Here is a 23,651-nt window from a genome sequence, read left to right on the forward strand (position 1 = left end):
TTCTGACGGCAACTTCTGTTCCACTGGTTGATTTGTTTCTCACTGTGAGAAATTTTCTCCTTATTTCCAGGTTGAATCTCTCCTTGTTCAGTTTCCATCCATTATTCCTTATCTGGCCTTCAGGTGCTTTGGAAAATACCTTGACCCCCTTCTCTGTGTGTCAGCCTCTCAAATATTGGAACACTGCTATCATGTCTTCCCTGGTCCTTCTCTTCACTAGACTAGCCATGACCAGTATTAAAGTGAAATATTATTTCATGTGAATAAAGTCATTTACCAGCATTTATCTTTGGAACTCAAAGATAAGAGCGAAACAGAATATTATGAAATCTGGAATAAAGTTGAAAGATTAGAAATCTGTAGGTTAGTTCTCTGTGAGCATTAGCGAGAGATTGGAATGAAACTGTAACTGATGTAATTTTCACAGATAAAAGAATTTACGTGTTTGAATTGTGATAGATAGTATATATACTTGTATAGTAAAAAGGAACTGTATTTATCACAAGGTGTAACTTGATGGAAATGTAAAAAACGTATATCAGTATACCGTATTTTTCAGAGTATAAAACACACCTTAGTTTTGGGGGAGGAAAATAGGAAAAAAAAATCCGCCTATCAGATATTCATCTGGCTAGCATCCTTAGCCTGATCAGCTTCAGCACATTAGTTGGTTTTGAGGTTGGGGCTGGTTGGGGCTAAAAAACAGCTGCTAAAGAACAGCTGATTGTCGGAGGGAGCAGCAATTAGAAAAGCAGGCAAAGCAGGGAAGATCACTTAGCTCAGGTTGGGGCTGAAAAACAGTTTTAAAAGCACAGCTGATCATTGGAAGAAGTTCCAGCGGGAAGGGTAAGAAAGCAGCAGCTGTTCCAGGTAGCCATTTTGGGCACTGCACATCGTGTTTTCAGCCTTGAAAATGTGTCACGTTTTCGGGTGGCGATCAGCGGTGATGTGCTTTGGCGATCCCCACAGCCTTGAAGGGCTCTCAAACAGAGCGTTTGGAGGCTGAAAACACGACGCGTGGAGCCCAAAAACACAAGCCATTGTTGGTGGCAATCTCTGCAGCCAGGAAGAAGACATGAAGAGATTAAGGGGGCAAGGGGTGGCAGGTGGGTGGGGTTACATTCGGAGTATAAGATGCACCCAAATTCTCAGCCTCTTTTAGGAGAGAAAAAAGTGTGTCTTATACTCCGAAAAATACGGTAAGTCTAAGTGCTATTGCTATTGTCCTGGGATCATGTCATTGCCATTTATAACCTTTCCACCTGGTTTCTGATGAGCAAAGTCAACAGGGGAAAAGCCAGATTCAGTTAACAGCTGCATGATCCACTTAACATAGTGATTTACTTAACAACTGTGGGAAAAGAAAAGGTTGTAAAACTCACTTAACAACTGTCATGCTTAGGCAACGGAAATTTTGGGCTCAACTCCGGTCGGAATTACAGCATCTTTGTTATCAATGCAAAAATATTACCTTTGCTACTTCCTCAATGGAGTCAACACTTCCATGAGGAAATTGTGGGGCTGAACAGACCATCATGGCTGTATTCTTGGTAATGGCTTTCTTCATTGCCTAAAAAAAATTAGGACAAAGTCATTAGGAATCCACATAAAAACCTGTGTACAAACCAAGGGATTAAAAGTGAATCATGTGAAGAACTCCTTGTATTAATTTACTTCCTTCCACCCACCCATCTCTCGCAAAGTTCCATCATTCCGTTCAACTCAAATGTATTGAAAATGCCAGTGAGGGTGGGTGATTACCTTCACATCCACCTGCATCGATTCTGTCAACGGAATATGTACAATCTTAATCCTGAAATAATGGGCAGCCTTGTGAAATGCTGCATGGGCACTTAGTGGCAGCAACCTGAAAGACAAAACCAACACCGAAAAATAATACATTTCAGGAAAAATTAGCCGCACGCCAGACCAAACTCCTTTCCTTTCTTTTCTGGACTGGTAGAGATGAGACTAATGGAGAAGAGGAAAAATCTAAATTAATAGGCACGCCCAGTGGTAGAATTCAAATAATTTAACAACCGGTTTTCTGCCCTAATGACTGGCTGTGTGGGCGTGGCCATGGTAGGCGTGGCCAGGGGATGTGACAGGCAGCACTCGGCCTCCTGTGCCCCCCTGGGAGCAAAAACAGGCTGTGGGGGGAAGGGTGCACTGTCCCCCCTCATGCCCCATTTTGGGCCAAGTAGGCCTCCCTGCAGCCACCTTGGAGCAAAAACAGGCTGAGGGGGAGAGCCCGTTTTGGGCCTAGAAGGCTTCCCTGCACTTACCTGGGAGTCAAAATGGCGTGCGTGGGAACTCTTGGAAGGGGCGGGGAGAGGGGCGGGGCCTGTCAGCAATTTAACAACCAGTTCGCTTGAACCGGCCTGAACTGGCTAAATTAGGCCCACCCCCATAGAATCTCCAAGACGAGTTCCATCTTTCTGCCTTTAATCTTTAAGCTACATCTTTAATAATATTATTGATGGAACCAACAGGCAGATAATATCTCAAATCAAGAGTCACTTTTCCCAACACAATCCCCTCAGTCTGTATTGGACAATAATGCCTATTATCTTCAGCCTTCTGGCATTCTACAACATTGCAAATTTCACCCTGCCCATCTGCAGCAAAAGCTAAAGATTTCCTGGCAAGAGTTTACTCATTGTAAACCATGTTTACTAGGTTTGCAAATGTTAACTTTTGCTGGAGGAAGTCACCAAAGTGAGATAACAAACAGAATTCCTGGATAGAATTCCTAAATGTTTGGGTGAATCCAGAGAAAGCTTCAGACTGTGGCTTGTAATATTTGCCCACCTATAATGATTATTATTGTTGTGGCAAATTAAAAAAACAGGGACAGTAATAAAAACAAGCAGAACCACCCAAACGGTTGGCCTCACTTCAGCTGTTGTGTTGAGGACCAAAAATTGTAGATATCTTGTAATTCTTAAGATAACTAGTAAATGGCATGGCCAGAAACATTATTATATTTTCATGACATTGCTTTTCCATTTTGGCATAAAAAGAAATTATCCCGTGTCAATTACTCACATAAAATAACAACAACAAAAAAGTACACTCCACAAATTATCTTCCTTCAAGAACGCGAATTAAAACTGACAAGAGCATTTATTTTAGAGGTTGAGTACTAGCTACAATGTTCTTGAGAAAATTAAAACTAGGGATTAAAGAATAAAGCAAGGTTTATTTGATCGAGATTAAAATTGATAAACTGACCTCTGGTAACCCTTATGGACTTTTGCTGATCAGGGCTGAAACAATGAGGCTTTAAGATTTTGTTTATAGATAAGAGATGGGATATGGGAAAAAGAGATTATTTAAGAAAAGGTGATCAGTCCCTAAAATTGTTTGAATTATGATAGTGAAAGGGGAAGTCATTTTCTTTTTCTTACTGTATTCTTTTTCTTCCTATTCTTCATTCCATTTTTTCTTTTTCCCAGAAAAGACATTGGATCCAAAGAATTTCATAACTATCAGTAAGATCAATAAGACTTGATCTTATATTTTGGGGTGCTCCAAAATAAGCACAAGGACTTATTTTCGGGGAAACATGATTTCAGGGTGATTAGCCAGAACTGGGCACTTCCCCCGCCCCCTGGCGCAGGCACAAGAAGCAAGAGTGCAGGGACCGATGGTATCTGTCAGCAGCTGCAACTGGCCAGCCCCTTGGCCGGCGCACTCTGGGGTTGCATAGCCCATACAGTGCAGGTGAGCTGATTCCCTGTCAGACAGCAGACAGAGGAAGAGAAGTAGAGTGGGGGGGAGAGGCCGGCGAACCGGACACTCTATGGGAAAGCTGAGAGTTGGTGGGCCGGAGCAGGTGGACAGCTCGTCTTCTCACGATGGCACCGGCAGTAGATGGAGGCAGAGGTGACGGACAGAAGGCAGGCTGCCTCTCGCGGCTACCTGACCGCTCCAGCCCACCAACTCTTGGCTTTCCCAAGGCCCGCACAGCACGTCCGGATTGCCTGCCTCCCCCGGCCTCTGCCTCCATCTGCTGCTTGGACAGGTAATCAATTCACCTGCGCTGCGCAAGTTGTGGCTGCTGCCGGATACCCTCGGCCCATGTACTCTCACACCTTCTGAGCTGGCCACACCCACCCCATTCATCTAGGGCTTATTTTTGGGACAGGACTTATATTAGTTGCACACTTAAAAATCAGGCTTGAGTTTATTTTCGAGGTAGGTCCTATTTTCGGAAAAACACAGTAGTTCACTGTACTGAGATTCACAAGACAGTAGTCTTCAGAGAATTAGAAACCAACTTTGAAAATCAAAAGTATTTCCATACTTTATATTTTGCATACTTTATAGCAAAATATAGTGCCTATTCAAAGGCACAGAGAAGTTCTTTAGATTTATAGACACCTCAAAGAGACTTTGTCCATCTGAAATTATTTTTATAAAAGTAAACTAATGAAATTTTAAGAGCCAGATTCACAGTGACAGAGAAAATATGGAAAAGGATTTAGTATCTGATAAATTCACGGACTCCTCACTTCCCTCTTCTTGTATGGCATTATTGCAAGAAGACAGAATGCTTTCACTTCTCTATAACTCAGGGTGCTTTCCAACTTTAAATTGTCACTAAACGTAATGATGGTTTGAGGCAAGTCAGCCTCATAATCTATACCAGTGATGGCTAACCTTTTTGCCATCGCATGCCAAAAGCGGGAGGAGCGGGGAGGTTGCTCGCATGCGTGCTCACACCCATAATTCAATGCACCCCCCTGCATACGAACCCCTCCCCACAGTCCCCCCACTTTTGGTACACAACGGCACGGTGGGCCTGGTAGGCCCGTTTTTTACCCTACCCAGGCTCCAGAGACTTTCTAGGAGCCTGGGGAGGTGAAAAAACGGGCCTTCCCCACTTTCCCAGAGGCCCTCTGGAGACCAGAAACAGCCTGTTTCCCGACTTCTGGTGGGCCTGGAAGGCCCAAAAACCAGCTGGCCGGCACGCGCATGGGCGCAGGAGCTGAGGCAGGGCAATGCTCGCGTGCCCACCAATATGGCTCCGCGTGCCACCTGTGGCACGTGTGCCATAGGTTCGCCATCATGGATCTATACTTTCCAATTGGCTTGTTTTAAACTCTTGGTTATAATAATTTGTTTCTGTTTCTGTTTTCTTGAGGTCATGCCAGAAAAAAAAGCAAGGAATGTGCTACTTAAAAATAAAACTAGTTCCCGTCATAATAAACCCACTGCGACAGCCAAAGAGACAAGAGGAACATACATTTCTGGATTTTTAATCCCTTTTTCAAAAGCCAAATCTCTGTAGGCTTTACAGGCCAGCAGGATGCTCTCTGTTCCTCCAGATGTCATCTATAACAGAAGAAATAAAAACACAAGTGACCACAGGAAAGCCATAATAGAACATACACTTAGTTAGTCTCTATTTTTAAAAAAACTTTTAAAATGTAAATTTTTTTAAAACATAATTTTAAAAAGAAACTTAAAAAAATAAAACTGACCAACACAGATTGGATCCTGCAACATTACCCTGGTATATATATATATTTTCCTTTGTTCATAAAACCTTTTTATCTGTTTTTTTCTCACACTGGGCAACTTTAAGAGGCATGGGCTTCAACACCCTGCATGCTGGCTAGGGAATTCTGAGAACTGGAAGTCCACACCCCTTAAAGTTGCCAAATTCTTCTAATTAAGTAGTTAACATCAGTGTAGAGTATATTTATGGAACTCTTTAATCTTTACATGTTACAGCAATCCTAATAAATCTTAACAAATGATCTCTTGTGTCCTAAGAACTCTTCTAATTCAAACTGAAGATGCGTTTAAATATTGGGTAGCAAACATTTTAAGCAAAGTTTTGTTCTTGTTGCTGGACTGATTCAATAGACAAATACTGACAGACAGTGAATTATTATAATAATTAAAGAATTTATTTTTATTTATTTATTTATTTATTTGATTTTTATACCGCCCTTCTCCCGAAGGACTCAGGGCGGTGTACAGGCAAAAATAAAACAGATAATACAATGTACAATTTAAAATGCAATTAAAAAAACTTATTTTAAAATTAGCCTGAGAAGTAAAAATATACAATAAACTAAAAACCCCATTTAAAATTAATTAATAAAAATTTAAAATTAATAAAAATTCAATTTAAGTCAGCCCCGCGCGAATGAAAAGATGTGTCTTCAGTTCGCGACGAAATGTCCGAAGGTCAGGTATTTGGCGTAAACCCGGGGGAAGCTCGTTCCAGAGTGTGGGAGCCCCCACAGAGAAGGACCTTCCCCTGGGGGCTGCCAGATGACATTGCTTGGCGGACGGCACCCTGAGAAGTCCCTCTCTGTGAGAGTGTACGGGTCAGTGGGAGGCATGTGGTAACAGCAGGCGGTCCCGTAAGTACCCAGGCCCTAAGCCATGGAGCGCTTTAAAGGTAGTAACCAAAACCTTAAAGTGCACTCGAAAGGCCACAGGTAGCCAGTGCAGTCTGCGCAGGAGCGATGTTATATGGGAGCTACGCGTAGCTCCCTCTATCACCCGCGCAGCTGCATTCTGGACTAACTGAAGCCTCCGAGTGCACCTCAAGGGGAGCCCCATGTAGAGAGCATTACAATAATCCAAGCGAGAGGTAACGAGCGCATGAGTGACTGTGCACAAGGCATCCCGATCAAGGAAGGGGCGCAACTGCCGAACCAGGCGAACCTGGTGGAAGGCCCACCTGGAGACGGCCGTCAAATGATCTTCAAACGACAGCTGTTCATCCAGGAGGACACCTAAGTTGCGCACCCTATCCTTTGGGGCCAATAACTCGCCTCCAACAGTCAGCCGCAGCTGCAGCTGACTGAATCGGGGTGCCGGCATCCACAGCCACTCCGTCTTGGAGGGATTAATGCCCTCAGCCATTCTGCTTCACAGGGCTGTTGATTTGGAGGAAAAATAAGAACAGAAATAGAATAGAATTTATTGGCCAAGTGTGATTGGACACACAAGGAATTTGTCTTGGTGCATATGCTCTCAGTGTACATAAAAGAAAAGATACGTTCATCAAGGTACAACATTTACAACACAATTGATGATCAATATATCAATATAAATCATAAGGATTGCCAGCAACAAGTTATAGTCATACAGTCATAAGTGGAAAGAGATTGGTGATGGGAACTATGAAACGATTAATAGTAGTGCAGATTCAGTAAATAGTCTGACAGTGTTGAGGGAATTATTTGTTTAGCAGAGTGATGGCCTTCGGGAAAAAACTGTTCTTGTGTCTAGTTGTTCTGGTGTGCAGTGCTCTATAGGTTGCATTTGAGGGTAGGAGTTGAAACAGTTTATGTCCAGGATGCGAGGGATCTGCAAATATTTTCACGGCCCTCTTCTTGATTCGTGCAGTATACAGGTCCTCAATGGAAGGCAAGTTGGTAGCAATTATTTTTTCTGCAGTTCTAATTATCCTCTGAAGTCTGTGTTTTTCTTGTTGGGTTGCAGAACCGAACCAGACAGTTATAGAGGTACAAATGACAGACTCAATAATTCCTCTGTAGAATTGGATCAGCAGCTTCTTGGGCAGTTTGAGCTTACTGAGTTGGCGCAGAAAGTGTTATTTGTTACCACCCTGAACTCCGGAAGAAATGGATGGATGAGTAGGCATAGTAATTGGGACAATATTACAGCTATCTGGTTTAGATATTTTTTATTTATTTATTTTATTTATTTATTTTGTCACAACAGTATATATAAGCATAAGCATGAAAATAACTATATAATATATAAGCATATATATGAGCATAAGTACGTAATAACTATATTAATTGGATATAATGAAAGGAAACAATAGGACAGAAACGGTAGGCACGTTTGTGCTCTTATGCACGCCCCTTACAGACCTCTTAGGAATGGGGTGAGGTCAATAGTAGACAGTTTTTGGTTAAAACTTTGGGGATTTTGAGAAGAGACCACAGAGTCAGGTAGTGTGTTCCAAGTATTAATAACTCTGTTACAGAAGTCATATTTTCTGCAATCAAGATTGAAGCGATTAACATTAAGTTTAAATCTATTGTTTGCTCTTGTATTGTTGTGATTGAAGCTGAAGTAGTCTTTAACAGGAAGGACATTGCAATAGATGATTCTTTGAATTAAACACAGGTCCTGTCGAAGGCGGCAGAGTTCTAAGTTTTCTAAACCCAAGATTTCAAGTCTGGTGGCATAAGGTATTTTGTTGTATTCAGAGGAGTGGAGAACTCTTCTTGTAAAATATTTCTGGACACGTTCAATTGTATTGATGTCTGAAATGTGGTAGGGGTTCCAGACAGGCGAGCTGTATTCAAGAATTGGTCTGACAAATGTTTTATATGCTCTGGTTAGTAATATATAATATTATATATACATATATATATACATATACATATATATATATATATATATACACACACACACACACACATACATATACATACATACATACATACATACATACATACATACATACATATCTGTCTGTCTGTCTTTGGTTATTAGGGTTTTCTCCCGCGTAAAATTGGAAAACCAGGAAGGAAAAGTCCATTAGAGTTATTTTATTAAAGGGTCTGATTTTTTTTTCTTTCTTTAAACCACATCCGTTGCTGGGCAACAAGATAGGCACATTATTAAGCCAAGGAAATTGAGGCTCGATATAAAACAGGGGTCAAGACTCTTTCTAATGCCTGCTAAAAACCTTTTGTTTTGCAAATGACTTGTCACCTACTTGGGAGCACATGAATCATTCTCACAAGACAGGTTTTTTGTATCTTTTTTGCTGATTATTGCAGGACACTGGGCATCCAGCCAAAGCCAGTTGACTCATGAGTAGCTTACAGTTTTTTCAAACACAGACGTCTGATTCTTTCAACTAATACCCAGATTAAAAGGTGTTGGAAGAAATATCCATCTGGGTTCAGTTCCAAGTGGGGACAAAGACACTGGAAACATGGAGACTGCTTGGAAAGATGGTTTAATGGTGGTCAGGATCACATGGCTTGAGATCCTGAACAGAAAAGGGCGAGATCCTGTGTGCTCCCTGGCTTTATGCTTTTTCTGAGCTTTGACCTTTCTGGGGCACAGGAAGAGTATCCTGATTGGCTGTCAGACTCCCAGGGGGTGGGAGTCTTAGCTAACATTGTAGGTTGTCCCTCAAGCTTGCCTGAGCCTTGCTGGCTGATGTAATCTTCCCAGGTGCCATGTGGTGAAATGGGTAGAGGCTAATCCTATCATGTCCTGAGGGCCATGTCTTAATCCCATCACCCTGGAGCTGAAGGTCTTCTGTGTTGTAGATAAGATGTCTTTTGTCTTTCTGGGGCTATTAACAAAGGTGGGGGCCGCTTTCCAAGAGCATGTTTCTCCTTTTCTCATCCAGGAAGGTATAATATTCTGCTTTTTAAAATATTTCCTAGAATATTTCATTCTTCTAGGAGGGGGGTGGGTGCTAAATTCCTACAAAGGAAAACCCAATATATAAGCAAAAAAAGACAGACAGGGGGAAGTTGCTTTAACACAGAACATCAAAAGCCCATGAGAAACCTAAAGAGAAGGGTGACACATAGCAGGTCTGTCTTAAAACTGAATGGAGAAAATGGCACTGTATGTCCTTAAAAAGAAGAATAAACAGGCATAGAGAACAAAAACTCCCTTTGGTGTCTTTTTCTCTCTCTTTCTCTGGTTGGGTTACATTCAACATCATACACGAAATCCATGAAATTTACTTTCTCCCCCCCTCCCCTCCCGGCACTACTAATTTCCAATTTTATTTTTTTTCCAAAATTACTGGAATTTTATTTGCCTCAGGCTTATGAATTGCAACCAAAGACACTGTGCAAAGAAAGCAAAGATTAAGTACACTTTGAGGAAATTCTTGATGCAATTTCCAATTCTTGATGCACTGAATAGAAATAGAAACAGAAACAGAAACAGAAATAGAATGGAATGGAAAGGAAAGGAAAGGAAAGGAAAGGAAAGGAAAGGAAAGGAAAGGAATGGAATAGAATAGGGTATGGGAATGGGAATGGGAATGGGAACGGGAACGGGAATGGGATAGAATAGAATAGAATAGAATAGAATAGAATAGAATAGAATAGAATAGAATAGAATAGAATAGAATTCTTTATTGGCCAACTGTGATTGGACACCCAAGGAATTTGTCTTTGGTGTATATGCCAAAGACGCATGTATATGTATGAGAATAAAATACATTCATCAAGAATAAAAAGATATAACACTTAGTGATAGTCAAGGTTACTAATAAGCTATCAATTCGTACTTTTGTTTAGCAAATTTTATGCCAACCCCTTCAACAACAAAATAGAAGGTAGAGACAGGATCAGTTTTGGACAATGAACAGGACGCTTTGTTGTCCCCATTGCTAGGACTATGTTTTGGTCCTATGATACCAGTACTTTATTGAAAAGTTTGCCTACAAGAAGAGATTTTGCTTCATATGTAGCTTTGAGTGGTAGCTCTTTGGGATTATGGACAAGCATCTCTTGTTTTTACATCCTTTTTGTGGTTTCAGTTTTTCAGTATTCTTAGTATAAATATTAAAAAATATATCTTCATCTAAAGACTTTCACACAGTATACTTGAGAACTTTGGCAAATCTCCCATTAAGAACTTCAGAACATTATGCTTGGCTCTGAGAAAGACTTTTAGATTTACAGTATACCTAAAACAGATCTATTTTAACATTTTGTAATATTGTGTTAGCAATCCTAGCTTTTAGTTATCATTTATCTCTGGTAAGTTTCAGTGATATTATTGAAAAGGGTGCTATTTTTCTTGCTTGTATTTTATACTGGTTAATGATTGACATAAAGATTTGAACTGAATATATTATATATAAAAACCAAAAATTCACCTAAAGTTTATGGGGAGCAGCTATATCATTATACTATATACAGTATACAAGTAAAGCATAACCAAGAATGGTCACATATATTACAAAATTCTTATGAATTTTGGATTTCAGGCCTTATGAGCCTTACACTCTGCAAATATTATTCAGTAAGCACGAAAGAGCAAAATTATATTGATCCATTTCTCTATATAAATAATTTTAGGAAACTTAATTCCTCATCAAACTCAGATGAAAAATCACACTATTTTGTTCCCCTCAATAATAATAATAACAGAGTTGGAAGGGACCTTGGAGGTCTTCTAGTCCAACTTTTTCTGTCTTTTGGGGGGGGGGGAGCATAGTTGAAACAAGATAATAACATGTCATTCCCAATCTTATCATCTTGCACAAATATGTTTTGACGTTACCTATGTCACTGTTAGCAGAAGAATCGCAACCATTGTGAAAATACTGACAGAAAACAAGAAGTTGCTAAAGTCATCATCCAATTAACCCAATGCTGACAATTCTTCTCCTCACAATGGAGTGAAGTGTTGGATCATTACAGTATTGCATGCTTGTTGAAAGATAAAGGCAGGCTTTCTTTGAAAGGAGAAAAAATAAAAAGCCATTTCCCTCCCACAGCATAGCCCGAGTTTCATCATGTACAATGGAATTCTGTTTTGCTGCTTTGTTGGGTTTAAGAAAACAACTTGATCTGTAATCTTCATACCAGACTTTTCCACAGGGCCTCCTCAGATGACTGGTACTATCGTTCCCATAAACCCCGCAGGACATAACTGATGACTGGAGATCAGTTGTGGGTTGCCCCCCGTTTGCACCAGTTCTATAGAACCGGTAGTAAAACTGGCAGGAGGCTCCGCCCACTGACCCAAACGTCATAAAAAGTACTCTGCGCACGCGCAGAAGAGCGTGTGCACGATGCGAACCAGTAGTAAAGATAAGTAGAACCCACCCCTGCTGGAAATGGTAGAACTTATCTTTGTTGGAGCAGGCCCCTTGTAAGAAGAAATTTGTCACAAAGAGTAAGCTGTGGTTTTAGACCAGGGCTCTGTAACTTTAAACACTCAAAGAGCCATTTGGACCTGTTTCCCACAGAAAAGAAAACACCGGGAGCCACAAAACCCTTCCCGTGCCTGACTATTTCTTGAGCTGCCACAAAACTAACATATGTAGTTGAATTAAATGTTCTGTTTTCTTCTGAAACTTTTCTTTTCTTGGATTTATCCATGGTTGGCCTACTGGGGTTGAAAAGCTCAATAAATCGCGTGCCAGCAGGTGTTGCACATTGTTGGTTGTGACGCATATTTTGAGTGACAGGGAGCTGCAGCAGAGGGGTGAAAGAGCCACATGCCGCTCCAGAGCCACAGGTTGCTGACTCCTGTTTTAGACCAGAACTCCAGGTATATTGAACCATTACCCAAGACAAGTTCTTGTATACAAGTAGAATTGAAAATAGGGAAAAGTCAAATCCAAGAGCCACTGGCAGGAGGAAAAAACACTTGCATCTCTTTCATTTCTTTCCTCAGCATTATTCTAGGTCAGATTATTTTGAATTCTTCCTTTTTTTGCGTTATTACCCAGCTAGGAAGATGAGATAATGGAAAATTGAACAATGAGAGAAAAAGACAATGAGAAGAACAGAAGTTGATGGACCGGTTTTTTAAGCTCACTTTGGTCGAAAACAATTTGGAAAGAGGCGAGTACAGAAAAATAGGATGTTCGACCTGCAACTATAGGGCAAGTGGAGACAGTGAAAAGCAAAAGATAAGTGTTCATGTGGGAAGAGCTACAAGGACCAAGACAAATGGAGTTGACCTTGACCAACAAAAGTTTGGGCAACAATATTTGGGCTATAAGGAACCATGTTATTTACTATCGTAAAAGATTAACAGCCTTCTGGAAATCAAGAACAAGTAATTTCCTGAGAACAGGAAGAAATAATAAACTAGAAGGCAAATTTGACCAGCGTGGACAGCCATGTCCTATACTCTCACCTCTGCCATGAGTTAGCTCTGCTAATACACAGAGTTGGCTTCTTCTCTTCTATAAGTAAAAATTGTAAGCAGCTGTTCTTGCACTTATGAAAGCCAATATTATTTGAAATCAGATAACTACAGCGTAAGCATGTACTGTAAGTCTCCTGAAGTCTTACATGATAATCTTTTATCCTATGATTTACTGATTTTATTGCAATTGCTTTGTTTGATAGTTGTTAGCTGTCCAGTCATTGTGTCAGGGCAAGTTCAGTCACTTATATAATATTATTATAATTATGTCACATTGATGAGTACAGCATAGATACACTATACCAGCAGAGTAAAGTAAGTTTTTGATTTGAACTTTGCATGCATGTCCCTTTTGGCACTGACAAGCTTTTATTTTTTTACTCACTATTTTGCTGACTCCCAAGATACTTTACACTGAAACTATATATATGTTATCTGTGGGATGGGAATATGAATGAGGGTTCTACTGGGACTGAATCTTCTTAATCTTTGCCTGCTCACTCAATCTAGGCTCATTTATGAAGATGAAAGCACAAAGAAATTTGATCAGTGAAAGATAATCTCATTTAATTGCAAGATGTTATTAATAACAGGACAAAGATAACATCTCTTGAGTCCCTTACTACATAGTGCTCTTTTCGATTTAATTGGTTTCAGAAAATCCTGAGATAACCATTGCAGCAATAAAAGATTACAAAAACAAAGGAATAGTGTACTGAGGCATTTGACCAAATTTGAAAAACCCTTTTAACATGCAATAAAGATCATTTCTTAGGCAAGGTTTATAAACTTCAAATGAAGAATCCGAACAAGTCAATGACTGACTGCATGGTTAAATGGATGAGGAATACAATGCATCCAAGGGAATTTCAATGGAAGAATATCATAGTCATTTTGAACATTTTATTTTAAATTATATTATTTGGTATCGTGGTTAAGGCATCTGTCTAGAAATCAGGAAATTATGAGTTCTGATCCCACCTTAGTCCAGGGGTCAGCAACCCGCGGCTCTGGAGCCACATGTGGCTCTTTCATCCCTCTGCTGCGGCTCCCTGACGCCTGTCGGCTCCACAGTTGATAGGGCTTTCGGTTAGGACAGGTAGAAGAAAAAGGATGCCGTGCTAGGGGGAGACTCTATGGTAGGGGAACCGGACTTCCGGTCGGCAGAGGAAAAAAGGATGCCACACTAGGAGGAGACTCTATGGTGGGGGAACCGGACTTCCGGTCGGCTCCAGAATTCAATGGAGGGCTTCCAGTTAGGACCTTGGTGGCTCTTTGAGTGTTTAAGATTGCCAATTCCTGCCTTAGTCCAAAGCCAGTTGATTGTCCTTGGGCCAGACACTTACTCTCAGCCCTAGGAAGGAGGCAAGGACAAACCATTTCTGAAAACACTGGCAAAGAAAATTCAACTGCCAATTCTGTCTAGAAAGCACACACACTCCTGAAAAAAAGGACACTAACTAGGTCAGCAGTTTGTAGCTTGGAAGAGACAACAAATAACATTCCTGCATATCCACAGGAATCAAGTTACTTTTATGTTTTGGCATTCTTTTCCCCAATCCTTTAGTTACAACAATAGTTTGCATGGAAATATGGTGCACAACCAGTTTGTTAGAGAATGTTTCCAAAAGTAGGTTTCTATAATGCCTAGCAGGAAGCGTTGTATCAGTTCACGCAGCTAAACCAACTCAGGACACAAATGGCAGAAATTTTTTAGGATACTTTGAAAACAAATCCTGGAAAATAGGCAAACGTCTATGGACTGTTTGACATATAAATGTAAATAAAAGCTGTAGCTGCCTTAAAGATAAATGGACAAGGCTACAATGGTAACATTTGTCCTCTTACTTACTGTTCCACATGATTTAGGTCCACCATGAAAAAGCGTGCAAGCCATTCTCACAACCTCTGCTTCCATCTTCCTCACACCTGGGAATACATCTGGATGAAGTGGATTAGTCCATGCAAATTCCTCATAAACCTTGAAGAAAAAGAAAAATAGTCCCTTGAAACTACGCTGCCATCTACGTTCCTTCCTTCTGTAACTCCTTTCCCTTCATAAAGATGTTATTGTCCACTTATTCGTAGAATGCAGCAACCTCTTTCCATTTTCAGTTCACAGAGACAGGTGGGTAGTCCTCGACTTGCAACCGCAATAGAGGCCAAAATCTCTGTTGCGAAGCAAGGCAGTTGTTAAATGAGTTTTGCTCCATTTTGCAACCTTTAGTTAAGTGAATCGTTGCAGTGGTTAAGTTAGTAACATGGTTGTTAAATGAATCTGGCTTCCCCCATTGACTTTGCTCGTCAGAACGTCACGAAAGGTGATCACATGATTCTAGGCCAGTGATGGCTAACCTTTTTCTCGTTGTGTGCCGAAAGCGCGTGACAACACGTGTGCCTGCTGGCACCCATAATGCAATGCACCACCCCTGCACATGTGCGCACAACCCCCCCAACCCGTTTTAGGCCTCACAGGCCTCCCTGCAACTTGCTGGGACCAAAAACGGGCCGTAGGGGGGTACCGCACCCCCGCACCCCGTTTTGGACCTAGCAGGTCATCCAAAATCGGATGATGGGTGGGCACACCGCATCCCGCCCCATGCTTCCCCCGCCCCTGCGTATGCGCGAACCCCCCCCCGCACATGCACCTGCATCTTCCACATGCACCCCGCCCCCCGCACATCCCAAAAATCAGCTGTCTGGAGGCGCGCGCATGCATGCATGGTGGAGCTGAACTGGGCGACAGCTCATGTGCCTAAAGAGAGGGCTCTGCGTGCCAGCTATGGGTTGGATTTGCCATCACGGCTCTAGGACAAGGAACAGTCATAAATGAGAATTTTAGCATCTGAATTTTAATCACATGACCATGGGGACGCTGCCCTTGTTAGTATGTCCCAAGCACTCCTGGGGAAGAAGTATTTTTAGAGGACCTTGAATCAACTAGCAGAAAAACTAAACTCTCCTCCTCTTGACCCTTCACTACTTAAAGAACCAGTTCCCAAAGTCTTTAAATTTTTAAAACCCACCAAAATTTTGTTGACATTATAAGCATATGGAACTGAACCTTAACAAAATGGTCATTTATTGTTATCTGGATCTTTACACCACAATTGTGGCCTCAGCTTCCTTTCTCAGATTTTACCTGCTATTACAAAGCTGAAATAATACACTATTACTTAAGCATTTTAGGATGAGGAAAAATTGCAGTCCTTCAATGATTGTTCGACAGCAACACTCATCTGATGGGGTTGCTGGATTCCAACAGCCTCTGGAGGGCTGCAGTTCCTCATCCCTAACCCTCAATTTTATGCAAGGAAGGATCATTATTTTAACCAACCCGAAGATATGAAACATTAACTTAAAAAATGTAAACGGCACAAAAATACATGAAGGTCCCTTTCTAGTTTTCATACTGCTTTTCAGGATGAGGGAATGTTGTTGTTGTTGTTTTGTATCCTATACCAACTTCAAATAAGAGAATACAGATTCTCAAGACGAAATAATTAGAAAAATGATGGAATGTGCAGAGATGAGTAAGTTAACATTTGAAATCAGAGAGCAAGAAGATAAGCAATACTATAAAATATGGGATTTATTTTATAATTGGTTAGATAGAAAGATATGTCAGTAACGATAAATATAAGATATATGTATGAAAAAAAAGAGAATACAGTTTATACTCATGTCACTAAACATATAAAGTAGTTAAATATTCAGCACTATTGTTTTATTTACATCTATTGTTGACTTTAATGAAAATAAACTCTGAATAAATCTAAGAAAAGAACTAACATTCTTTTACAGAATTCTATACTGTATGGTTTCTATTTTCTTTTACTTTCCTGGTGTTTCATTTCAATTATTTTGTACCTCCTAGCTTGGAGTTTTAAGACTGTTATTTTATCAGCATTTTTAGCCATACCGTGGAGAGTGTTACTATTTTTTCTACATTAGGTATCAAATAAGCCATCAAGAATTATTGGATTGCAATGGAACGTCATTGCAATCAACCAATCAATCTCATCTGGAATGCACATGATACAAGCTTTTAAGTATACACACACATCACAAAAGGCAATTCTCCAAGAGTTTCATGCTATATTACCTTAACAAGCAGATTAACGAGTTTTTCATCCCCACTGTACACTGTCCCAGATACTTTGCAGTCTTCCCAACGTACGTTACCTAAGAATACAAGGGGGGGGAAATGTTGACTCATTACATGAAAGCTCTTTTGAAAATCAAAGCCATACTTCGTTTCTGGTTCACATTATCTTAAGTTTTTAACTGCCAGTCAGTTTGGCACACTGATGCTTCCTATATTTGCAAAAGAAGCAGCTTAATCCTAGATAAACCAATTTAACATATATGCATTTCTGAAAGAGTTGCCAAATACTGGTTGAAACAGTAAGCTGGTCTTCTGTGTTCTAATTCTAACTAATTAGATTAGTTAATTAGTTAACTAAGTCTTCTAATTACGGGTACTGCTTGACTTACAACAGTTCATTTAGTGACCATTCAAAGTTACAACGGTACTGAAAAAGTGACTTATGACCATTTTTCACAGTTACGACCTTGGCAGCATCCCCATGGCCACGTAATCGAAATTCAGATGCTTGGCAACTGGTTCATACTTATGACGGTCGCAGTGTACTGCGGTCATATGATCCCCTTTTGCGACCTTCTGACAAGCGAACTCAATGGGAAAGCTGGATTCACTTAACAACGGTGGCAAGAAACGTTATAAACTGGGGGCAAAGCTCACTTAACAAATGTCTCATTTAACCACAGAAATGTTGGGCTCCATTGTGGTCGTTGAGGACTACTTCTATAGTTAAGCACAGAATGCCCAGCCATGTTTAAAGGGGGAAGCTTGAATTCATAACTTTGGGAGCAAATTTCTGCAGGACCTACCTAACATCTTCAGCATGCAACTAACAGGGTTAATTTTTACAATTGGCATTGGGGGAAGGCAAGGTAAGGTAATCCATTTTTACATTCTGGAGCACTTAAAACAATGATAGATCACTTTCAGAAGGTATCAGACACAACTAAAGATTTATCCAACCAAGGAGATTTATTATAAGTTGGGAGAATCAGAGATGGTAGTCAATGGCACAATGGAAGCAGATCAGATCTTAAATTTGTTTGACCTCTTTAACGGCTTCTATATCAGTTATTAGATGACACCATATCTTTCCTCATATTCAGCTCTATAGTCATAGGATTAGCTAAGGAACAGATTTTTTTCACATTCCTGTAGATCCTCAAAGTCATACCCAAAGTGCTGTACTCTTTCAACTTCTTCAACAACTCTGGCTGGCTGAGACCTGTTGGTGGTAGGCTCCTGAGGTAATTTTTCTTGTCTTGCAAAAAGGGCAGTTTGTCAGACATCTCATCCAAAGTCTTGTTTACCTGTTGCTGGATCTATAAATGACAAAGAGCACGTGTAAAACTATTAATAAAGTTGTTGTGTCTGTGTCCCCCGAGCCGGGCCTCTTGCCAGAAAGTGTCTTGGAGCCGGGCCTGCTGCCAGAAAGTGACTTGGAAAGTGAGGGGGAAAGGCCGTCAGAACTTACCTCCAGAGCACCGGCTTCCCTGGCTCAGCTCCAGGAGCCAGAAGCAGGCCAGGTGGAAGAAATAACGAGGCCTCCGTCCCCTGACTCTTCCCCCTCACAGGCCACGCCTGCAGACCCAGCTGACGGCAATCAGGCTTGGTTGGATTCTAGGTTTCGTAGGCAGGAGAGGAGGGAACAACAGAAGCAAGGGTGGGGCAGGCCTAGGAAGTGCTGAGTCATGGAGCCACACCCCACAGGATATAAAAGACAGCGAGAGCTGCTGTGTCTCTTTGTAACAGGCAAATCCACTGATTAAGAGCTGAAGTTTGTTTATGAGTGACTCACCAGCGTCGTGGAAGATAACAGAGCTCTTGGCAGACGCTGGCTATTCTGCTGCCAGAGCTGATAGTGCTGGCTAATTAAGCCATCACTCAGACGGAGGCGAGGAAGGATACAACAAAAGTGGAATTTTTAAAAATCAAAGGCACTGTTTAGCTGCAGATTTTTTATTACAAACAACAATCCCAAGGCTTGTTTGCTCTGTTAGCATATCTGTGGCCTAAACGTCACATAATTCCAAGCTATAATAGCTACTGGCCATCTTGACAGAGATTTATGGGAACTGTAGTCCAGCCGTAGTTCAGCTTGTAAAGACTATCTCAATGAACATATCACTACAGAACTTGGGATTTTAGTCTTTAGGATTTTTTGTTAACTCTTTATCAAATTCACTTACAGGTACAACCAATTCAGTGATAGTCTGAACTTAAAACGGCACTGAAAAAAGTTACTTATGACCGTTTTTCACTCTTACGACTGTTGCAGCATCCCCATGGTCACGTGATCAAAATTCAGGCGCTTGGCAACTGGCATGTAGCCCAGTCTTCAAAGCAAAGTCAATAGGGGAAGCTGGAATCACTTAACAACCGTATGATTCACTTAACAACTGCAGTGATTTGCTTCTCAACTGTGGCAAATAAGGGTCATAAAGTGGGGCAAAACTCACAACTGCAACAGAAATTTTGTGCTTGGTTGTGGTCATAAGTCAAGGACTACGTGGATAAGGATGCGGTAGATCATATACTCAGCTTGAGCGAGATTGCTCAAATTGATTATAAATAACGACACAGCACAGGTGCCAAAATGATTCTCTGGAACATCTCTAAAAATGATTATGTTCCAGTAACGAAAGATTAGGGCAGGTGTCTGCAAACTTGGCTCTTTTAAGACTCGTGGACTTATCAAAGCTGGCTGAGGAACTCTGGGAGTTGAAGTCCACAAGTCTTAAAACAGCCAAGTTTGCAGACCCCTGGATTAGGGGAAGAGTCAAAACTGAACACATTAAAATGTTGTGGGATTTCCGAATACAAATTGTCTTGGCTCACAATATACCAGATTTTACTGTGATTAAAAAGAAGAAAAGTATGGGTAATTGATGTGGCCATCAATAGCAGAATAGAAGACAAAGATTTAGAGAAAGTCACGAAGTATTAAGATGTGAAACTGAAAGATTGAAAGAAATTGAAAGCATAAACTGATAGTGATGATGCTAGTGCTATCAGCACACTGGGTGCCACACCCCCAAAAAACTTGGGACACACCTTAGAAAATCTGTGCATAGACAAAATTTCCATGATGCAAAGGGATACACTGCTTGCATCTGCACATATACTACCTTAATACATTACGACATCCTAGATTTTAGGGAAGAAGTCAATGCCTATGAAGGTCAACATGAGCTAAAGAACTGTGATTTCACATTGCAGTGAAGCAATTATAACAATAAATTTATATGTCACCTGACTCTCAGCAATCCTGGACATGTCAAACGTTAATGCCCTTTACACCTGTAGACTCTACACCTGTAGAGTTTGCAATCAGAATTTTAATCTCAGGGAAGATTCTACATATATAGTTAAAGAGGCACAAATCCCTATGACTTTGTGGTCCTTAAGAATAAGGACCATAATCTCAGTCATGTGTTCAATTGTTGCATTTTGATTAACTACAATTGTATATACATTTTAATAAAAATAAAAATGTTTTTGAGTAATGTATTGAATTTTTTCTCTGGTAGCATTAGATTTTTCGTATTGTTTCTTGATAAAGCAGAAGCATACATTGAATCTACTACTGGTAGAAGACGTTTTGCTTCTCATCCAAGAAATTTTTTCAGTTCTAAGATGAGTTAGTATGACTATGAGTATAAAGTAAACATAATTATTTTTGTTATCCTGTTTCCCCCAAAATAAGACATCCCCTGATAATAAGCCCAAATGGGCTTTTGAGCGCATGGCAATAAGGCCAAGCGCTTATTTCAGGGTTCAAAAAAATATAAGACAGGGTCTTATTTTCAGGAAAACACGGTATTATAATTATGATTTTTACTATTACTATTATTATCAGAAGATTGTGTTTTTTGCCTGTTAAACGAAATGGACCCAGACAATACACTGTTTTCAAAGTATATGTGTATAATTAAAATATAAGATATTAGATCTATTTGGAGATAGATAGATAGATATGAACTTCTTCAGTTCTGACTGAAGTTTCTTGGATGAGAAATGAAACATCTTCAAAGGAAAAAACAAAACAAAATTCAATTGCCTTTTGACGAAGCACCTTGGGGACCTAGATGACTGAAAATCTCCATTGACATGAATCTATTAGAGCAACCTGAAATGTAAGCCAAACACTCTTACATATCCATGTATTTCCTTGGCTGCAGTTCAATAGAGAAAATCTGTCCAACAGATATAATCATCTCTAGTCCATTTTTTTTAAAGAAAAATATTGTTTCCATTATTATTCCTTTAAAGCAGACCAAAATTATTTCTTAGCATGGAAGATGGAAATAACCTTCAGATCCTCAGCAATTCCAGCATATACTCCACCTGGTCTTCAGCATGCTTCCTTCAAGAGTTTTCTAAGGCTTAGAATTCTTGACCTTGGAAAGTTCCCCCTCCTCCCCAAGAACAGAGTCCTGTTTCAGCTGAAGAATGAAGAGTGAGGAATCTGACATCTTTTTGAATGCTGTCGGAAGAATCCAAGAATTTTACGGTCTAAACCCATAAAATAAAAGCATCCTTTTGCTTTACGGCAACATTGACAGGTTCCATTGAAGCTTTTTATTCCTTCTGCAAGTCACGATTTCCCCAAATCATTTTAAGGGGGAAAAAGCCTCTCTGTTTCAAACTAAACAACTACATTAAACATTACACCTTTACTGTAGTATATTTTGTTTACAATGTTGACATAAATGTGCTTGCTTTCCTTGATGTTGAAAAGTTTAAGCATTGTAGCAATGAAATTACATAGTAATTTTGGCTACTATGTACAGATTCAGCGAAATTAATCATGGATTTCACAGCTGATTAATTTTGAAAGAAAATTATATTCTGCAGAATTCCTACCTTCCGAGAATTCTTGTCTCGTTCTTTTTCTCCCTTTTTTCCTGTGCACTGAATCAATAAAAGTTTTTTAAAAATGCTGATCAATCATTACCTCACAGAAAAACATGAAATGTAAAATGGAATGAAATTTCTATTTATTGCAGTCTTTGACCAGCATGGAGTGTGCTTTCAATGAGCTGGTCCAAATGCAAATATTAGAATAGAATAGAATTTTTTATTGGCCAAGTGTGGTTGGACACACAAGGAATTTGTTTTGGTGCATATGCTCTCAGTGTACATAAAAGAAAAGATACGTTCATCAAGGTACAACATTTACAACACAATTGATGATCAATATATCAATATAAATCATAAGGATTGCCAGCAACAAGTTATAGTCATACAGTCATAAGTGGAAAGAGATTGGCGATGGGAACTATGAAACGATTAATAGTAGTGCAGATTCAGTAAATAGTCTGAATTAGCAGAATAAATAAATAAATAATAAATAATATTAAATAAATAAATAAATAATAAATAAAAATAATAAATAATAAATAATAAATAAATAAATAGATAGATAGATAGATAGATAGATAGATAGATAGATAGATAGATAGATAGATAGATAGATTGATTGATTCAGTAAATAGTCTGAATTAGCAGCAGTTAGCAGAAGCAAACCTAGATATTCCTAGTTGTCACTGATTATTCAGATGCATTTCAGATGCATTTCAGGACAGATCACCACACAAAAAAGAACTATGGTTGCCTTGATGGACGATCTGTTGAAGGGATGCAAAAGGGATGTTCCTTGTGTTTCTGGATTCCACGGCAGCTCTTGATGTCATCCATCAAGGTTATCCTCTTAGATCAGAGTTTCCTGCGACGGTCATGCGAGGGGGGCCCCCGAAGTCCCACAATGCTCATGCAAGGGGGGTCACGAGCCCCTATGACACTCCCACAAGTGGTGCTGTGCGCATGCACACCAGCCAGCCACTCACGTGGCCCGGTTACAAATAGGCCGCAGACCTGTAGTGGGCTGCGGCCTACAGGTTGGGGACAGTTAAGATCACATGGGAGAGCTGTCACTGTTAACATGACAGGTTTTTTGGATATTATGCTGTACACCACAGAATATTATTCCAAATTTTTCAATACCTGTACGAAGCCATTGGGAGCAATCTTCAAACAGGGTGAAACTGTGTGACCATGGTAGAGAGGCTGCTAAGAAAATTACAGGCATGTGGCTGCCTTTCTCCCTTCCTATTTGAGCCCCTTCCCCGGTGTCAGAATTGGTTAACTTAACCATGAAGCAGCTGGAGAGACGTGTATTTTTGAAGCTTAATGGCAGCAAGAACCGAAACCAGACAAATAAAAAGAAGTTGTCTTCACAGAGATGGACGGATTCGGAAGAAAAGGAAAGAGGCACAGCAAAGTCAAATGGAAAAGTGGAAAGATGCCAGTGCTTTGCCTTAATAAAGGAGACAACAACAAGGGAAGAAATTCCAGAGAGAGAGGATTTAAAGACAGAGCAGGCTCTTAAGGGTAAAACAATGCTGCATATTTGCAATAGTAATATTATAGTAGCAACGATAATAGATAGTAGATAATAGACTCCAGGGTAGAAAATGGGAGACTGGAAGGTTGTTGTTTTTTTAATTTGCATTTATATCCTGCCCTTCTCCGAAGACTCAGGGCGGCTTACACTATGTCAAGCAATAGTCTTCATCCATTTGTATATTATATACAAAGTCAACTTATTGCCCCCAACAATCTGGGTCCTCATTTTACCTACCTTATAAAGGATGGAAGGCTGAGT

At 40.1% G+C, this 23,651-nt stretch overlaps 1 protein-coding gene across 1 annotated transcript in view; it reads right to left on the reverse strand.

Moving 5' to 3' along the window:
• The window catches only part of SGPL1 (sphingosine-1-phosphate lyase 1), a 63,430-nt gene that overhangs the window by 11,571 nt on the left and 28,208 nt on the right, over positions 1-23,651 (reverse strand). The window contains exons 4-9 of the mRNA XM_058187915.1: positions 18,159-18,306; positions 16,985-17,064; positions 14,732-14,860; positions 5,252-5,340; positions 1,762-1,867; positions 1,472-1,570 (exon numbers count right to left, since the gene is read on the reverse strand). Of these exons, the coding sequence (XP_058043898.1) occupies positions 1,472-1,570; positions 1,762-1,867; positions 5,252-5,340; positions 14,732-14,860; positions 16,985-17,064; positions 18,159-18,306 (651 nt within the window). The remainder of the gene's footprint in view (positions 1-1,471; positions 1,571-1,761; positions 1,868-5,251; positions 5,341-14,731; positions 14,861-16,984; positions 17,065-18,158; positions 18,307-23,651) is intronic.

Source organism: Ahaetulla prasina, chromosome 6 (genome assembly GCF_028640845.1).
Source record: "Ahaetulla prasina isolate Xishuangbanna chromosome 6, ASM2864084v1, whole genome shotgun sequence".
Classification (NCBI taxonomy): Eukaryota; Metazoa; Chordata; class Lepidosauria; order Squamata; family Colubridae; genus Ahaetulla; species Ahaetulla prasina.